Here is a 21,219-nt window from a genome sequence, read left to right on the forward strand (position 1 = left end):
TGCAGCCGAGGCGGCTTTTTCCAAGTACTCTGATTCTTCTTGTGATCCATCTGTCGTATCTACTCTACTAGAACTGATCCTAAAGAACAACAACTTTGAATTTAACGATGGCCACTATTTACAAGTCAACGGCACCGCTATGGGCACTAAAATGGCACCAAACTATGCAAATCTATTCATGGGTTCACTAGAAGAAGAATTCTTGAGCACGCGTGAGGGCAAACCCACTTTATACAAGCGCTACCTTGATGACATATTTATGATCTGGCCACATTCGGAAGACAGCCTATTGGAATTTATACGCGATTTGAATGAGTTGCATGCTTCTATTAACTTCACTCACACGTGTTCTCCCGTCACTGTTAGCTTTCTTGATGTTCAAATTAAGCTAACCAATGGAGTTTTAACGTCTGATCTGTTCCGTAAACCCACAGACTCTCAGCAGTACTTGTTATTCCATAGTTGTCATCCTCGCCACACGAAACTGGCCATCCCCTACAGTCAAGCTCTTCGGTATAGGAGAATCTGCTCGAATGACGACGATCTGGACAGAAATTTAGAACAGCTGCAACAAACCTTTGTCGGTCGTCAGTATCCACCCGATCTAGTTCAAGATACTCTCAACAGAGCTCGCACGGCAAACCGTCTAAGCTTACTCGAGAAAAGACAAAACAAATCAGAAAGTAGTGCTGTGAACTTAACTGTAACATTCGCCGGAAATATCCCAAACATTAACAGCATACTTAGCCGCCACCACAGTATCCTTCTCCAGTCAGAACGCACGAAAAACATATTTCCTAATCCACCACGTGTCGCTTACGGACGCACACGTTACGTACAAGATAGCTTGGTCCGCTCTAAAGTAGGTGAACCCACTAGCCCTCCGGCGGGCTGTCATCCATGTAATGGCAGGAGATGCCAGATTTGCAAGTTAATGCAGACCGCACAAACGGTCAGAAGTACGAATTCCAACTTTACCGTCAAGATCAACGCAGACGTAGACTGTAACTCATCCAACGTTATCTATGTAATCCAATGCAACACATGCCGGGCCCAATACGTGGGTCAGACAAAAACTTCTTTCCGAATTAGATTCAACAATCACCGATCGGATGTTACCAAGAAACCTAATCTTCCAGTCTCACGCCATTTCAAACAACCAGAACATTCAATCAACGAAGCCTCAGTTTTTATTCTCCAGTCAAACTTTATCTCCGACCGCTCCCGGGAACAACGGGAATCTTACCTAATTTACAAATTCCGATCGGCCATTAACGAGGACCCTGGCATGCTGTCAACAATAAGAAGTTTAAGACCCTGTTGCCTTTTCTCGTTTCAGCAGATCAAAATCCCCACTGACCCACAAGGACGATGACCCCACTCCTGGACCTGACACAAAAGCGCTCTGGAATTTCCCCAATTGACAACCGCTAGGTGGCGAGAATTTCCCCCAACCGACCACGTCATTCTCAAGCCCCTTATCAGCCTTGTGGCCACATTTAGCTCTTTTGTCCCGAAGAAGGCGGAGCTTCCGCCGTAACGTAGACATCCTCCCTAACTTTTATAATTTTTAAGTTTTAATAAACCCCTTTTTTTGTTACTTCCCCTACTTTCGTCTTCTGTCTCCCATTTATTTCAACTATAATTACGTAGCCGTCCGATCCAACTCCAACTTTTCAAGATATATATATATATATATATGTTTGTAAGTCAAACGTCGCCATGCCAGTACTGGACAGCTGTTTCGGCCTTCTTGGGCCTCATCAGCAGTACGCAGGCAGGCAACGTTTGATCGGATGGCGTCAGAAGTGCATCGGATACGTGCAGCCAAAGAGCTCCTGCTAATTTTTTTCCCCCTTATACATTTGACTGGCTTTGCACTGGGCTTTCAGAGGTGTCCTATGACACCCTGACGGGAGGCATCACGTGCCACGTGACCTTCTGACGCCATCCGATCAAACGTTGCCTGCCTGCGTACTGCTGATGAGGCCCAAGAAGGCCGAAACAGCTGTCCAGTACTGGCATGGCGACGTTTGACTTACAAACATATGCTATACGTGCAGCCAAAGAGCTCCTGCTAATTTTTTTCCCCCTTATACATTTGACTGGCTTTGCACTGGGCTTTCAGAGGTGTCCTATGACACCCTGACGGGAGGCATCACGTGCCACGTGACCTTCTGACGCCATCCGATCAAACGTTGCCTGCCTGCGTACTGCTGATGAGGCCCAAGAAGACCGAAACAGCTGTCCAGTACTGGCATGGCGACGTTTGACTTACAAACATATGCTATACGTGCAGCCAAAGAGCTCCTGCTAATTTTTTTCCCCCTTATACATTTGACTGGCTTTGCACTGGGCTTTCAGAGGTGTCCTATGACACCCTGACGGGAGGCATCACGTGCCACGTGACCTTCTGACGCCATCCGATCAAACGTTGCTTGCCTGCGTACTGCTGATGAGGCCCAAGAAGGCCGAAACAGCTGTCCAGTACTGGCATGGCGACGTTTGACTTACAAACATATGCTATACGTGCAGCCAAAGAGCTCCTGCTAATTTTTTTCCCCCTTATATATATATATATATATATATATATATATATATATATCGCATTTCATGGAGCCCGTCTCCACGGACTGCGCTGACAGAAGTGGTGTTGTTGACGTCACGCCACAGAAGTTTGAGGTCTTCTAGGTCGACCTTTACCTTCTAGGAGTAGATTAGTGGCTCTATCTTTGCATACTAAGTGACAAGTTCTACTTTTGTTTTAGTGCTGTCGCTAAAGGCTTCTCGAAAAATACGGGATCTTCTGGATAGCTGATGTTTTCTTTTTCTACTCCTTTGACTCTCAAGACGCATTTGTCGTATTTTCCATTGGCAGAGTAAGATCGGTGGTCAGAGGGACGGTTTACAAGGAGGTCTGACCCTTTGCATTCTTTAGTCTCATGGCTTGGCTCGCCGCACTGTGCGCAACGGGCAGAGCCACGAGACGCATCATGCAGAATGGCCGGACTTGTTGCGTCGAAAACAACAAAACGATTTCGGCATATACAGTCGAACGCCTACTGAGAGGTCGCCTACTTTGAGTTTTCCTGGAAGTGTGGGCCTCTGAGATGTCAGTACTCCATTCCGTGTAGCAACGTATTCCCCATTTTTACGTATATAAATCTTACGCGAGTCCACGAGGTCCTGATCCTTTAGGCCCATATCAATATCTCCTCAGACGGCAGATCAATCAGCTCTGAAACTGGGATGACGCTTCTGCAAGTGTTCAGTACCGTGTGCAATAAATCTGAAATGCCGTTCCCATCATTTCATGTGCGTTCAGGATACGTCTGCGGACTTTTTGTTTGCTCATTTTAAAAGGAAGTCTCCAGATCTTATGCGTTGGATTTCAACGATATTTATTAGACCGATGCCACGACTTTTTTGGTGAAAAAAAAAAGATGTCTCTCGATACAGTCCATAATGGGGTCGGGGCGCTTTGCCCCGATATCGCAGGAAATAAAAAAGTTTATCCACGCAGATGTGCTCCTACCCGTCACCCGCACTTCACACCGAGAGATGTGGGAAAGGCTCGGAAGTTTAGCAACCCATCGGCAAGGAATGGACCGATGTCCTGACCGCCACTGTTTAAGGCTCCTATCCTTTGTCCTGCCTCTCCTGAGCGAGGTACACACTTGGGACAGGGAACTGGGGTTCGCGTTTACGCCATCTCAACAAATAGCTGCATGTACAGATGCCCCCTGCTGGGCAGTCTTGCACAGAAGTGCATTACAAAGCGCGGTACCGAAGTTAACTGACTGCATGTGGAGAACATCTTTGCAAGTTCATCGTGTCGTCCGCGCAAGGGATAGCCGTTTGCTCTACTTGGGACTTACCATGACGGCGCAGGGAAGTGACACGATCTTGCGTCGGCACAGATAGTGTGTCTACCTTCTGCAACCTAAACATTATGCATGTTTGGCGTACGGTATCGGCTCTGGCGAAAAAAAACTCCCCAATGGACATTGTAAAACAAGCTTATCTAGATGTGGGTCGTACCAACTGGATGAACAACCTGTGTCGGAACCCGATCTGATACCCAAAGCGCATGTGTGCAGTCTCAGTGCCTGTTATGATTCCAAGCAAGCACACGTGAAATGAATTCGTTTTTGTTGGTCTTGATGAACGTTGTATTTGACCTGGAGTGTAGAAATAAGTGAACGTTTCTACTTTCCAACGCGCGAAACCAACTGCTAGTGGCAAAAAGGCAGCCAGGAAATCAGTAAAAGTGGGCGGGACAAAGACAAGTGGACGCGCCATGCGCACCTCACCGTAGCAGATACTTTATTTGTGTTTCTTGTGCTTACCGTCCCCTTGGTGGTTTATCCAGAATTCCGAGCATATAGGGGTGTTTCAAAAATTGGGGAAAAAGCAAAGTCCCCATCATGGGAGTGCACAATCAAAGAATTAGAGGCGATTACGCCAAAGGTTTGGAAGGGGTGGGAGAGGTCTGGATAAATCACTAGTTCCGAATTTTAATACTTCATGATCCGAAACGGTCACTTTGCGGTAACAGTGATTAATTGGGAATAGCACACCTACTGGGAATAGCTTCATCTAGCGCCTCATTATTCCTTCAGAGGGACTATTCAAGGGCTGTAAAGAAACACAGGGTTAACCGTATCAAAAGATTTCTTTTCTGGCTCATGTCTCTCATCCAGTGTCCCCGCCCCCCCCCCCCTTTCCCACTCAAGCATGTTCAGTTCCCTGTCACTCAGATCACCATAGCGGGCATCCCGGAGGGGACACATGTTGGAGAAGGTATCTTCCTGGATTGAAATGCTTCCAGTCGTTCGAACACTTCTCTGGTACGTTTTTGTCTTTCTGTGCGGGAAGGAAGACTCTGCGGCCCTACTTTATGAGTCCGCGATAGATAAGGACGCATAAGCGCGGACGCGCGACCGCAATTGGGCGGAGTCAACGCGCTCATTTTCTTGTTGTTTTGGTTTCGTCACTGGTCCTCCTATCCCATATCAGAGACAGTGAAATCTTGCTGACCACCTGAAGAGAAAATCTGACCCGGGGCTTTGAGTTGTTGATAACGCTGCCTCCTGTCGACTTCCTCAGTCATTGTACCTTTTTTGAAGTTTTTTTTTTTCATTAGTTACCCACTTGACACAGCAGTACTCGAGCAGATTAACACCGACACTCAGAAGTCATGCAGCGAACGTCTCCCTTTCAACTGTAGAGTGCACGCTGCATGACGAACGTCTTTCTTTGGACAGCACGAGTACTGTTTAGTTGCCATCCGGTGCAGCAAGGATAGGAAATGGAGGAATAAAAATAAAAGAAGAACAAGCTCTGCATGCCAGAACACCTAGATAATTCCCTCTCTATGCCAGCAACAACACCATATAACAATATCTATATCTATAACACCATATCTATAACACCATCCTCTATGCCAGCAACAATATATGTACTTCTCAGAGCTGTGTGACATGAATTATGTTTACCTGGCTATGTGTGCGCTGTTCACTGTGCACAACAGCTCTGCATGGCTGTGTTCTTGATAGTTCGTCGCCCATCTTGACCTCCTGCAATAGAAGATATCTTTACAGTGTGGTTGTTATACTGCGATATTTGTGAGGGTTAGTATTCCAGATAATTGTTTACATTAAACAAACTAATCTCATTAAATGGAAAGCACCGTTCACACATGTAGTACACTGGATTGAAAATGCTTTTGTGATGATCGTGCTTCCTTGAACTTATTTATTATATGATTATTTATTTGATTATACTACAAAGTTCCGGGGCACAGGTAGGGGGGGGGTGCAATAACAGTGAGTAGGAATTGTCAAAAAGGCGAAGTACTACATTTTTTGAAGGAGTATAGAGATATGAGGCATGGAATGCATCATAGCTACCGTCTGCCAGTCCAAGAAAGGAACTCCATGATATTCTCTTTTTTTTCCTTTTTGTTGCGCTCAACGTTCACGGTGGGAGATTGCTCCAGTTGTGTTTGGTGCATGGAAATATGAAGTATATGTAACACTTGACATGTGAGTAGGCACTTTTGGCTAAGCGGGCTGCAAGGTTATCGGGAAAAGTTGCAAAATTTATCTTGACATCCACAGCGCTGGAGACAACGCGTTATAATAAGAGGGACGAGATAGCACGCCTGTAGGCGTTCTATACCGTCTCTACTATTCTGACCTTGTACCACCATGTCCTGTGCAGTCGCAAAGTCGATATAAATATGTACCAACTTCCCTGCTACGCCCTCTCGTCCAAAGTCTATCGTTTATGTTCCGTTCAATATGCTGCATATATACATAAGGAAAAAAAATAGCCTGAGCTTTTCGGCTGCACGTATAGCATATGTTAGTATCTCAAACGTCGCCATGCCAGTACTGGACAGCTGTTTCGGCCTTGTTGGGCCTCCTCCAGGAGGTCCAACAAGGCTGAAACAGCTGTCCAGTACTGGCATGGCGACGTTCGAGTTACAAATATATATATATATATATATAGTTGAAATAAATGGGAGACAGAAGACGAAAGTAGGGGAAGTAACAAAAAAGAGGTTTATTAAAACTTGAAAATCATAAAAGTTTTACATCTTACCTAATTTACAAATTCCGATCGGCCATTACCGAGGATCCTGGCATGCTGTCAACAATAAGAAGTCTAACAACCTAGATAAGACCCTGTTGCCTTTTCTCGTTTCAGCCAGATCAAAATCCCCACTGACCCACAAGGACGATGACCCCACTCCTGGACCTGACACAAAAACGCTCTGGAATTTCCCCAGTTGACAACCGCCAGGTGACGGGAATTTCCCCGCAACCGACCACGTCATTCTCAAGCCCCTTATCAGCCTCGTGGCCACATTTAGCTCTTTTGTCCCGAAGAAGGCGGAGCTTCCGCCGTAACGTAGACATCCTCCCTAACGTTTATGATTTTTAAGTTTTAATAAACCCCTTTTTTGTTACTTCCCCTACTTTCGTCTTCTGTCTCCCATTTATTTCAACTATAATTACGTAGTCGTCCGATCCAACTCCAACTATATATATACTCATTGAACGATGCGACAGCACCAGAGGACACGTGTTTCGCCGTGTTTGCGGCTCGTCGGACCTGGGTAGCTGCGCATCGTTCGGGATTGGCAAACCAGGGGTCACTCAGCGAGCGATATACACCTGGGAGGGTGACCGAGCACTCCTCAATGCCACAGTGCAAGCCAGTGAATTATAAAGAGGGGGGGGGGAAAGCCATTAAAAAAATAGGTAAATGATGCTAGACGTGTTTGAAATTCAAACTTACAGTTAAGATGGCTTCTATGGCTGCACGTAGAGAAACATATACTCATTGAACGATGCGACAGCACCAGAGGACACGTGTTTCGCCGTGTTTGCGGCTCGTCGGCCCTGGGTAGCTGCGCATCGTTCGGGATTGGCAAACCAGGGGTCACTCAGCGAGCGATATACACCTGGGAGGGTGACCGAGCACTCCTCAATGCCACAGTGCAAGCCAGTGAATTATAAAGAGGGGGGGAAAGCCATTAAAAAAATAGGTAAATGATGCTAGACGTGTTTGAAATTCAAACTTACAGTTAAGATGGCTTCTATGGCTGCACGTAGAGAAACAGATACTCATTGAACGATGCGACAGCACCAGAGGACACGTGTTTCGCCGTGTTTGCGGCTCGTCGGCCCTGGGTAGCTGCGCATCGTTCGGGATTGGCAAACCAGGGGTCACTCAGCGAGCGATATACACCTGGGAGGGTGACCGAGCACTCCTCAATGCCACAGTGCAAGCCAGTGAATTATAAAGAGGGGGGGAAAGCCATTAAAAAAATAGGTAAATGATGCTAGACGTGTTTGAAATTCAAACTTACAGTTAAGATGGCTTCTATGGCTGCACGTAGAGAAACAGATACTCATTGAACGATGCGACAGCACCAGAGGACACGTGTTTCGCCGTGTTTGCGGCTCGTCGGCCCTGGGTAGCTGCGCATCGTTCGGGATTGGCAAACCAGGGGTCACTCAGCGAGCGATATACACCTGGGAGGGTGACCGAGCACTCCTCAATGCCACAGTGCAAGCCAGTGAATTATAAAGAGGGGGGAAAGCCATTAAAAAATAGGTAAATGATGCTAGACGTGTTTGAAATTCAAACTTACAGTTAAGATGGCTTCTATGGCTGCACGTAGAGAAACAGATACTCATTGAACGATGCGACAGCACCAGAGGACACGTGTTTCGCCGTGTTTGCGGCTCGTCGGCCCTGGGTAGCTGCGCATCGTTCGGGATTGGCAAACCAGGGGTCACTCAGCGAGCGATATACACCTGGGAGGGTGACCGAGCACTCCTCAATGCCACAGTGCAAGCCAGTGAATTATAAAGAGGGGGGGAAAGCCATTAAAAAAATAGGTAAATGATGCTAGACGTGTTTGAAATTCAAACTTACAGTTAAGATGGCTTCTATGGCTGCACCACGGAGTAAGAAGACTAGGAGATGACACTGCCCATAGAAGCAAGCGCCGGCGCGCGACCAGAGACTGTCACATTGGGGGAGAGAAAAAAGGCAGTTGCTGACTTCACGCGACAGATGGCACGGCGGCACTGTCTTCCATTTTGCGCTTTTACATGGAAGGCTATGGGGGAAAACAGTGCTTTTCGCGAGTCGTACAGCAGCCTCTACGGATGATGACAAACTAACGAACGTGAACGGTGTTTGTCTTGTCAATAAATATCACGCTTGTCAACTACATAACGCTTCTTGTTTAGCGAAACCAACGGAAAACAATTTCATTCTTTTGCGTCTCGGTTCTGTTGAGCAGACGACAGGAGCACGGTGATCGCGTAAGCGTTTCACCATCTTCTTCTTTTCTAGCGTTTAATTCACGTGCTTTCACGTGTTTTAGTCACGCCGCCTGACAAGCGACAGTATCACGTGACCGCATGCTTCGGAAATTCTGCGTCCTCGTGCAACAGATGGCAGTGCGGGCCGGGCCGCCGAGCGCGCGCTCCTCGTACATTCTCTGGTCGCTGGAGAGAGTGAAGTTTCATCTCCTAGTCTTCTTACTCCGTGGGCTGCACGTAGAGAAACAGATACTCATTGAACGATGCGACAGCACCAGAGGACACGTGTTTCGCCGTGTTTGCGGCTCGTCGGCCCTGGGTAGCAGCGTTTCGACAGCAGCGCTGTCTTCAACATTCCTGTTGAAGACAGCGCTGCTGTCGAAACGTCGAATACCCCCTCTTAGTTTTTAATAAAGTCCCCCTTTTATTCCTTATCCTGTAGAAGCACCGTCTCCACTTCTGATCTTTATTGAATACCTTTATTTTTCGTGGTCAACCGTATTCGTTTATTTCAACTTATATATATATATATATAGGTCAAAGAGGTCGATATCAGACGGCTACGAAGTTGAATAAAAATGACGTCGCCCTTTTTATTATTCAATCTATCTTTAGCTCCAATGGAGGCAGGCAACAACCGGAGTCTTACCTCATTTACAAATTCCAATCAATCATTAACGAAGATCCCGATGTACAGTAAGGAATCCGGTCGCTTAGATAGGATATACTTTCGTTTTTTTTTTTGTTCTTTTTCCTCGTTTCTTTTTCTTTTCAGCTACGGCCTCAGTACAGCTCACCCTGAGCTGGCTCCCCAAGACAAATGACATCACTTCATGACTTTCAGTTTGGCACTGATGACGTCCGTCGCATGACGGACGAAACGTCTGAGTAAACTTTGTTATTTTGTTATGTTAAGTCGGACAAACTACCTCTAGTTCTCTACTTTTTTCTCTAGTTCTGTTGTCTCCTGGCTTTTGGAGTATTTTTGCTCTTGGGCTGCACGTATAGCATATGTTTGAACAAACATATACTTACAAACACGTGCTATACGTGCAGCCAAAGAGCTCCGGCTGTTTTTTTTTCGTAGTATACTTCACTGGCTTTGCACTGGGCTTTTAGTGGTGACTTTGCTCACACTGACGGGAGGAATCATGTGTTTCATGACCTGCTGACGCCATTCGCTCAAACGTTGCCCTCCTGCGTACTGCTGCTGAGGCCCAAGAAGGCCGAAACAGCTGTCCAGTCTTCGTCAGGACAAAAGAAGTACAGTGCTGGACAAAAGTTTACGGGACACGCGAGCGGCGTATTTTCTCTAGGCAGAGGCACCCCAGCGGCGAGCGGAAGCGGGCGAGTTCACTCGTTCAGAGGGATGGAAGAGCGCGCTTGTGGCGACCAATCGTGGTAGTGGTAACTTGGCTTTTGAAATACACATGGTAGTGATATGATGAACGGAACGGCATCAACATTTATCACAAGGGACGTTTCCACAAAAAGGGCAGATGTTTTTCAAGAAAGCAACATGCTCCTATACGGACCTCGATTAGTCTTATTCTGTTTGTCGTACCTGGTTCCCCAGGTATGCACGATCCAAATCACACACGTGTATTTGGTTTCAGGAACTTGCTCAGACGACTTTTGCAGCCACATCTCTATATATGTCTCAGTACTCTCAATACCAGTCGGTAGTGGTAACTCCGATGAAAATTGTGAAAAAGCAGCACCACTGCAGCAGAGGCACAATATAACAAAGATTCTGCTTCTCTTCTGCATTTGTAAAAATGCAACCCAGAGAAGTCGTAGGCGATAAAACCCAGTGCAAAGGACACCAAACGATGGTACACACACGAAGCGCTGTGTTTCAGTGCTTCGTGTGTGTGACGTCTTCTCGTGTCACCCCGCACTGGGGTTTTATCGCTTTTAATATATACCACCAAACAGCACGGGTTTTATCGCTTTTTATGTTGTACGTAATGCGAAAACCACAGCTCTGAATTATGTAAGCTGGCGGCTTATTTCCGGATTACCGCTCATTACCGTAAGAGGCACGCGGCACTTGCGGCAATCGCGTCAATTCAGTGGTGGGAAGGCGTCGCACCCCCCCCCCCCCCCCCAGTGTTTGGTCAGGGGGGCGGCTGACACCCCTGCCCCCACCTTCAGACGCCTATGCCCATAATCGTCTCCGTTCTGCGTCCTTTGGTGCGGGGAAAAGGGAAAGTTTCCTGCCATCCTCCAAGCGTTTGCCGGGGTACCCAGTCTTGCAGCCCAATGCGACGCAATGCGTGTCCGTCTTCATTTTCTTCTCCCTCAGGGCTCACCAGTCGTTTCTTTCACAAGTGCACATGTTGAAGGAAGGCGCTTGAAAAACGTAGGCAACAGAACGGAAGCACAGAATTATCACACCGACCAGGCGCCCACGGTATTTCCCACTCCAGCGGCTCGGGTTGTCAACAGCAGCGCCACACGCGGCCGCCCGCTTTTTTTTGGCTCAGCTGCCGTTGGGTAGTGGGCCGGCCCTCTTCCCACTATGTTACCTTTCTAGAACACTGTAATCGCGGGAAGGGAGTCTCTCCGCTATCGTAGAGATAACAAGGTGCTAAGACGAAATAAGACGACAACGGGCTGTAGTGGCCTAGCTCTTTTTATCTAATTTTTATTCAGCAAAAGCAGAAGTAAAGAGCGTGTACCGTTGAGAACAAACAAAAAGAGAAATGGGCATACGATACCCTTTTAATACTTTGTGGGCCCTCCTTTCGCAGCAATAACAGACGCCATGCGCACAGATTCGTATAGCCGAGGGAGAAGGTTCACGTCTTCCCGTACTAAGGACCAGACTGCTTCTATAAATTCCCAGAATGCACCTTTGCTCCTTATAAGCGTCCGTCTATTGCTCATTCTATTCTTCAGGATGTCCCAGACGTTTTCGATAATGTTTAAGTCCGGGCTCTGCGCAGGCCATGTCAGCTGCATTAGGCAGAGGTTGTCGAGAGGGCACTGCTGCCCTATGCTCTGGACTGGCTACCATTTCCAGCACGATGGCAGCTCCGTCCATCGCGGCAAGACTGTCCAACGCCCTCTCGACGACCTCGGCGTTAAACAGCGGACATGGCCTGCGCAGAGCACGGAGTTAAACGTTAGCGAAAACGTGTTGGGAACCCTGAAGGATAGAATAACGAAGACACGGACGCCTACAAGGAGCAAGATGCACTCTGGGAATTTATAGAAGCAGAGTGGCCCGTACTACGTGGAGACGTGGACCTTGTCCGTCGGCTATATGAATCCATGCCTGTGCGCACGGCCTCCGCCACTGCTGCGAAAGGGGGGCCGACAAAGTATTAAAAGAGCATCGCATCCGTCTTTTCCTTTTTGTTTGAGCTCAAGGATACGCGCTCTTTTCTTATATTTTGTCGAATAAAAAGAGGTGAAGAAAAGAAATCAAGATTACTGCCGCGATGATTTGTGCCGGGCTTGTCAGAGACGTTTTACATCATATTTCAAGCGACTGCAGTACATATGCATAAGAAATTGCGCAGCTCGGTGTGCTTTCTGATAGTGTTTAGGCAAATCGTGTCCATCTCACCTGACCCGCTGCCCACTCCACCGTTAACACGCCAGCACGACACTGAAAACCTAGACTGGCTACCCGTAACAACGTGCGGGTCACCAGCGGGTGTCTGCAGGTCCCGCGAGCCGTGCAGGACTCTACTTCCAAGTCTGTCAACCTCAATTGACTATATCGGCGCGCTGTGCGCAGCTCAGGCCCGCTTTGTCAAGTAAACCTTTTCCTGAAGGAAAGCATTCGAAGATTTGCAGTGTAGCCACATTTGTAAAATACTGACGGCGAAATTATTACATGTTACTTTTTCTGCGCTGTGAAAATGCCACTCCTTTTCTATTCATGCACATTTCACTGATGCACGTGGAAAGAAGGCGAGTCCCGCTACACTTCAAGTAACAGGAAATATTACTTTATAATTTCCTCAAACGGTGTAACGTTTCACTTTAATGACGAAGAGCAACAAAAAAGGCGAATGGAAAGAAACAAAACACCAAGCAGTTTACAACACCGTCGCTGCGTGCTTATCACATTCTACAGTGATTAACACACGACATGAGAAAGCACAGAGCGTCGAGGGTGGTGTCCCGCTGTCCGGAACGAACTTTTGTGAAAATACAGGCTGGCAAACTGAAGGCTCGTTCAGCTTCTGCCCAAGAAGAAGCGACACTCAGCAAATATCTGTACGCGCGTATAGGCAGCGGTCCTCTGCCGCCTCCAGTCATAAAAAGTGCCGTTTCCCTACACAGGAGCCAGTCTGTGACTGATGGCCTACAAGTATTTTATTTTCCTGTCATATTTCCTCTCACGATATCCCGGGATTTTCCTATAGGAATCGCGGGACTTCGAGACGCAAAAAGTCGCCGGGATCCGGAACTTCGGATATCCCGATTGCCAACCCTAATTGTGACTGATAATAAGCCTTGTATTCTACAAATACTGATCTTATTTTGCGAACCTTCTAGAAACGAATGCACCGTCCGACAGCTGCTAAAAAAACAGGTCGACGCCGAGAATGGGAGGTAACGCCGGTTGGAATCCCCGTACCAGCTTCGTATGAGGCTAGAGTGCGCCACGCATACAGAGCGTTACAACAACAATAGTGAGTTCTAGTATACCGTTGATAAAGTTATCGTGCCTATCGGAACCAATCGCAGTGGTGCGTGACTCAGAATCTTATCCACTGATTCGTTCCGGTTGATACGGTTCCACGCAAGCCACGTTATCAACGGTCTGCTAAAACTCTCTAATGTCAAAAACAAGAAAGAATCACCAGAAAAAGCACGGAGCAGGAATTTTTTTATCATGAGTTGAAGCTCTAAATACGCCATATCAACTCAACATTTTTTCTTCCTTCAAGAAAAGAAAATAAAATAAATCGGGCAATTCAAAACCAGAGAGAAGAAACTAACATTAACGTTGCTGATGACGTCATATTTCTAAAATGATTCGTGGTGCATGACCTGATACTGACTCACAGTCTAGTACTCAGGTACTTCGTATTGCATGGATCTCGAAAGAACGGAAACGATTCATCCCTCCTGAAAACATTTCACCTTCACCTTTGTGAGTCAATAATAGGCTTGTGGGGAAACACGAGTCCGAATGGCTATTTTGGGAGTACGAATTTTGCAGGGAACCTCTTTAGAGATAGCTGTGCTGTTGCTGGACAACATTTAGATGGGGTGGTAGGCCCCTTGGTGACAGATTTTTAAGCACCAGCCAAAGGAGCATAGTGAGACCACGGCCATAAATACGAGTGTGTAACATCAATGGTATCCACAGGGTATGGTCAACTACAGTGTGAATTTAGCAATCGCTACACATTTCGATCGAGTCACAAAAATGCGAGGTCACACCCCTGGTGCTTCAAACTTTGGAGTCTGATAGTCATCCGCTTGATGTTTTATTCTTTTTTTTTTCTCAAACGCTATGGCCTTGTGACTTAAAAAGCGATAAAAACCGGGCTGTTTGGTGCTACTTGTAAAAGCGATGAAACCCCAGTGCAGCGACACACAAACGTATATGAAATAATTTCCAAGTGGCAATCAGATTTTGGGAGAAGTGGATCACACAACCGCAACAATGATTAACCAGTATACAATGAAGATGAGCGTTATGCATAAACACAATGGAAGATACGTTATATTAATTATAATAACCAGATCAGCGCAGGTCACACATAAACGTAGATCCAATTCACAAAATATACTCGAGATTTCCTGTAGCCGTACAGAAAAACTATCACATTATTTTAGTGTCATAGCATCTGGGCACTACAAATGGAAGGGCCATACTTTAATTTTATAAGTCTTTAGGTCATAACGCTGTAAAACACAAATTCCACACTAAAGGTCATTTTCTTCCTTAAATTTTCGAAGTCAAAACTGCACGCTATTTCTTGCATTTTTTTAAAGATATAGATTAAAAACTTGTGCATATATTCACGCATACTATACAAGATATTTGATTGTGGATTAATTGCTAAAATTGATCGATTCACATTCAGGAGAACTGGTGACTACCACACATCAGTAGGAGTTTAATTACAATTTGAACAGGTGTTGCGATTTTTGATCAATGTTGTAGAATGTGTAATTTCACAATACGCAAGCTTTAGCTCGCTCACTTTGACGAGCACTCTTTCACGAGAAGTTAATCGAATGGATTGATATATTCTCTATACACTATAACATAACGCGATTTCTTTATGTCGTGGATATTAACAGTTATGAATATTTTCCGAACGAAATTTACTTAAAACTCGAAGAACCCGCATCCTCGAAGACGTTTCGGCAACACGCCGGGCCGCGTTTCCCCAATGCCATATCCGAAACCAAAAACGATTCTCCGCCCGACACGTTAACGCGATGCCACACGCGAACGTGTTGCTTTTTCCGGAAACGGGTTCGTTGACGCGGGTTCTTCGAGTTTTAAGTAAATTTCGTTCGGAAAACATTCGTAACTGTTAATATCCACGACATAAAGAAATCGCGTTATGTTATAGTGTATAGAGAAAATATCAATCCATTCGATTAACTTCTCTGACATCGTGAAAGAGTGCTCGTCAAAGTGAGCGAGCTAAAGCTTGCGTATTGTGAAATTACACATTCTACAACATTGATCATAAATCGCAACACCTGTTCAAATTGTAATTAAACTCTTACAGATGTGTGGTAGTCACGACTTCTCCTGAATGTGAATCGATAAATTTTAGCAATTAATCCACAATCAAATATCTTGTATAGTATGCGTGAGTATATGCACAAGTTTTTAATCTATATCTTTAGAGAAATGCAAGAAATAGCGTGCAGTTTTGACTTCGAAAATTTAAGGAAGAAAATGACCTTTAGTGTGGAATTTGTGTTTTACAACGTTATGAGCTAAAGACTTATAAAATTAAAGTATGGCCTTTCCATTTGTAGTGCCCAGATGCTATGACACAAAAATAATGTGATAGATTTTCTGTACGGCTACAGGAAATCTCGAGTATATTTTGTGAATTGGATCTACGTTTATGTGTGACCTGCGCTGATCTGGTTATTATAATTAATATAACGTATCTTCCATTGTGTTTATGCATAACGCTCATCTTTATTGTATACTGGTTAATCATTTCTGATGGCGGTTGTGTGATCCACTTCTTCCAAAATCTGATTGCCACTTGGAAATTATTTCATATACGTTTGTGTGTCGTGTGTTACGAAGACTACGTGATTAGAAATGTAGACTTCACCTGCACAACATGCTTGTCAAATCCTCCATTTGCATCGCGGCATTTGATAATAGATTCGCTTTTCGCGAAGGCTTCGTATGATCTCACACGCACTGAACCCGAATGCGATTGTAAAAGTCGATGACACTGTGTCGCGAACGCTTTGACTTATCCCGCCGCAAACAGTTATCTTGCCTTATTTCCCGTTTTGCCCTATCTTGGACGGCTCATTTTTCCTATCCAGTCATACAAACGGACAACTGTGTTGACAAAAATATTTATTTATTTGTTCTGCACTCCAATCGGGTTGCTTGTCAAAGACGCCTTTTCTTCTTCTTTTACTACGTCTGGGCTAGTGCAACTGATTGAGAAATATACATGCACTGTGGAAATTTAATTCATGAAATATGATAAGTTTTCACATTAGATTAGTGATCATTTTTTTTGTAATCATAGACTGATGTATCATGTCTCTAAATTTCAATGACCGATCCTTCTCCGGCAATTCTATCCTTCGGGTGTTGAACTTGTGCAGAGTGTAGTCGGGTAAAACCTATTTGATGGTCAGGTCTCATTCCATATGAGAATTCTTACACATAGTGTGGAATATTCGCCTCCTTAGCAATCTTCAATCTAATCATAAGCTGCTTTCGTTGCGATGTGTAGAGTACATTACAATGATGACAAAGAATACAATTATTATTTCAATTATATGCTTGTTTATTCCGATAAATTACAGTTGTATTCCAAACTCTGAAGTTTTCGTTTGTTATCTTGATTGATGAATTCCGAAGACATCAAGTAGTTTATTCTGATTATTGGGCACTTGAATCCAGCGTTGATTAACGCAGGTGGTATCTTGTCGCCGTGTTTGTATTGCTTCAACAACTTGCACTTTGTCGCGATGAACTTGCACAGTCTCTTACTGATGTTTTCTTTCTTTGTATGAAGATTCTTGAATGGTGTACAAGAGAGTATTACATGAAAATCGTCCAGTGGTCCACCGCAATTGATATGCTTGTTGAGTTTCAATAAATGATGATACATCAGACTTTGCACGACAATATTGAACTTCTGTTCATTCGACATCACTAACTGGTAGAATAAAATAATTGCGTTGCCGTGGTAGTGGAACATATCACGTGATAATATTTTACGTACTTTCCATCTCAGATATGTGTAATTTCAACAAATCCGTAATGAACCGTGCGATATAGACAGCTTGCATATGATAGTTTGATCTGACTGCTCTCTTGATGAACGCAATACCCATTGCAATGATTAGAATTACATCTGGTCTAGTGTATTTCAATGCTTCGTTGGCAAACCTCAAAAACTCCGCCATCAATCCCAACGGCCCTTCCGACGTTGATGTGCAGATATTTTTATAAGTATTGTAGATTCGGCATATGAATTCTTGCACCTTCAGTTCTGTAGTTTGTACCATATCTCCGAATACGACCATGTCTAGGACGTATTGAAATGCAGCGATAATGGAATCGTTTCGCGGCTCTTCCTTTTCGACGCAGTGTTTTATCATATCCTCCCACGACTTATGGTAGCGAGTACAAAATCTGTCCATCTCTTCAACGTAGAACAATTGTCTCTTCTGTTTTCAAGTGCGCGTCTACACTTAATTAAAAGCATATCTATGCTCATTTTATTGAAGAGTGATATTAAACGGTAGGAACAACTTATTTATTTACACATGGTAAACAAGACTTTCGTGCACGAGACTGCACTTCTTCAGGCTACAAAAATATAAACATGGTACAGGCACATATATACAGTTGAAGAGGGAGTTCTGGCATGAGAGGGTAACAGGTTGATGGAAAGGATGCAAACACAGATAAAAACCAAAAGAACATAAATACGAAAGCAGGGGTATCAGAAGCGAACCATAACGCGAGCCCAAGGGCTTATACACAGGAAACGAGAACACTTGTTGGTGACGTTCCAGGAATTAAGGATAAAAAGGGGGGGGGGTTTATGGCGACGGAATGAGAACACAGGTGCGGAGTACAAAGGTGACCAGTGGACCGTGAGAAAGTGAAGACTGAGGTGGTCTCAGGAGAGAGACAAACGAAGAAAATGTGGAAATTGGAGAGTTGTGTGTGTGTGTTTATTATTATCCTTTTTATTTGAAATTACGGGTTCAATAATTGTAGTGCGCCTGCGTGGATGTTCAAACCATGAGGCTTCAGAGACAGGAATTTTGCAATTAAAAAGGATTCGCGTGCAATTGCGAAATTCCAGTCTCTGAAGCCTCATGGTTTGAACATCCACGAAGGCCCACTACAATTATTGAACCCGTAAATATAATTTTTCAAATAAAAAAAGATAATGATAAACACACACACACAACTCTCCAATTTCCACATTTTCTTCGTTTGTCTCTCTCCTGAGACCACCTCCGTCTTCACTTTCTCACGGTCCACTGGTCACCTTTGTACGCCGCACCTGTGTCCTCATTCCGTCGCCATAACCCCCCCCCCACACACACACACACACACTTTTTTTATCCTTAATTCCTGGAACGTTACCAACAAGTGTTCTCGTTTCCTGTGTATAAGCCCTTGGGCTCGCGTTATGTTTCGCTTCTGATACTCCTGCTTTTGTATTTATGTTCTTTTGATTTTTATCTGTGTTTGCATCCTTTCCATCAACCTGTTACCCTCTCATGCCTGAACTCCCCCTTCAACTATATATATGTACCTGTACCATGTTTATATTTTTGTAACCTGAAGAAGTGCAGCCTCGTGCACGAAAGTCTTGTTTACCATGTGTCAATAAATAAGTTGTTCCTACCGTTTAATATCACTCTTTGATTTACTCACCACCGGAAACTTGACATCGCCTATTTTTTCTGCCTTCGTATCTTATCATTTTATTGATTAATTTTTTTTAGAATGTGATTAATATCCCCATGCCATGAGAATTATGGAAATTGATTTACAAAAAGATGTGATGAGTAAGAAAAAATGTGCGCTTTCAATGATTCTATGTACAAGGCCATACTAGAGGCCGTCCCTCCCTAACTTGATGTTGGTGTTGGGGGTCGTCGGGTTTCATCACACTTGATCGCTTGAATTCACTAGTTGATCATGTTTATTCATTGAAAATGACAAGTTTCTGTACAGATTCTATGGTGTATCCACGCTGCTTGCTTAGAAATGATTTGTCTGAATTAATTATTGTTTTGTTTCAGGTTCGACTGACATTCAATGAGTCGGACAATATGTATGCATGATGTATTAATTGTGTCGTATTTGTTTCAATTGTTCACTCAATTGAGATAAGTAAAAATAATCTCTGAGTTGGGAATGCCTCATATTTCTGAGTTGTGTTTCACATTTGATTTTTCTGTTTGGTTCATTAGAACTTTCTCTTGCAAGATATTACAAAAATTGATGCAATTAAATTTGTTTCTCGTTTTTTGATTGAGTATCGTTGCTACCAATTAATAATTTGGACTTTCTCTACATGTTCAACAACAATATCGCATCTCTACAAACTTGGTCGACTTCACAACCACTTTGACGAAAGATTTCCGTCTCAAGGAAAGGTTGCGAAAAGATAGTGATCTCCGCGAGTGATATCGACATCTATTTGCGCTGCGCAATAAAATATATCGCCTTTGAACTATCTTATCTGAGCTCTAGAAGATAGTGTTTGCTGGACGAAGGAATATAGCCCCCAACCCTTTGAGTGATAAAGCATGGGAGCTTGGTCATATAGATAGAGACATAAAGTCTCCCGGCTTTGAGGAAAAGAGTGGAAACAGTGCATATTTTCTACGTCTTGGATACCTCCATCAAGGTTGGTAGTGTTTGTTAGAATGAAAATTGTATATTGGTCGATTTTATGATGGTTCAATGATAGATTATTTTCCTCTGTTGTTTACGTGTCGCCGCGTGTTCCTCTGTTCTTCAGCGTTAAGTCTGTGCTATTTCGCCTTTTGATAGATTGATTAGCTATTATTTCTCTATGTGTTGGATGGTGCTCAGTTTTGGCTCTCAATTAATTGTAGCTGTTGATTGTGCTGTTTCTCGTTGTTTCCTTACGTCTATGCTGTTCACTTAATAAGAAATTAAAATTTGAGTAATGTTGGAATATGAAACTGAGATTCCCTATAGCGCTCGAAATGTTATGACAGATATTCACGCTATTGCAATAATGGTTCTCACGTATAGGAATATTAGACTTTTTAAAATACAACTTGTGATTTGATTGTAATCGTATTGATTAAGAATATCTTCTCTGTAGTGGTATAGATTTTATTCCCTCTTGTGTTCGTGTCGTTCTTTGTTCTGTTTGTTGGCTAGGAGTGTGCTATGTGGTGAAGTTCATTTTTAACATGTCTATTTTCTAATGAGTTTTATTTTTTCTTCTGATTTTCTGAATGGTAGATTACTCTGTTGGTTTGATTTGGAATATCTTCGTTGTAGTGGTATAGATTTTATTCACTCTTGTGTTCGTGTCGTTCTTTGTTCTGTTTGTTGGCTAGGAGCGTGCTGTGTGGTGAAGTGGAATATCTTCTTTGTAGTGGTATAGATTTTATTTCCTCTTGCGTTCGTGTCGTTCTTTGTTCTGTTTGTTGGCTAGGAGCGTGCTATGTGGTGAAGTTCATTTTTAACATGTCTATTTTCTGATGAGTTTGATTTTTTCTTCTGATTTTCTGAATGATAGATTACTCTGTTGTTTTGATTAGGAATATCTTCTTTGTAGTGGTATAGATTTTATTTCCTCTTGTGTTCGTGTCCCATAGTCTTCCAGGGTCTCTGCTGTTCACAGTTAATTACACACAACTATCAGAACTTCACGCTATTGCACTGATGGTTCTCACGTATAGGAATATTAGACTTTTTACAACACAACTTATAATTTTGTTTATAATCATATTGACTAGGAATATCTTCTTTGATTAAATGTGGTGATCGTTTCTCGTTTTGATATGGTGTAGCTATTATTTCCCTACACGTTGGATGATTTGTTCTATATTAATGTTATTTGTTGATTCGAATTATTGCCTTATGTCTGCGCTATTCACTTCAATAGAAATTGATTAATTAAATTTATGTCATATTGGAATATTAAACTTA

At 43.8% G+C, this 21,219-nt stretch overlaps 1 protein-coding gene across 1 annotated transcript in view; it reads right to left on the bottom strand.

Moving 5' to 3' along the window:
• Window positions 1-21,219, bottom strand: part of LOC135393140 (uncharacterized) — a 109,130-nt gene that overhangs the window by 82,847 nt on the left and 5,064 nt on the right. Inside the window, exon 3 of the mRNA XM_064623672.1 lies at window positions 5,499-5,579. Coding sequence (XP_064479742.1) covers window positions 5,499-5,579 — 81 coding nt within the window. The remainder of the gene's footprint in view (window positions 1-5,498; window positions 5,580-21,219) is intronic.

The sequence above is a fragment of the Ornithodoros turicata genome, chromosome 1 (assembly GCF_037126465.1).
Source record: "Ornithodoros turicata isolate Travis chromosome 1, ASM3712646v1, whole genome shotgun sequence".
NCBI classification, from domain to species: Eukaryota; Metazoa; Arthropoda; class Arachnida; order Ixodida; family Argasidae; genus Ornithodoros; species Ornithodoros turicata.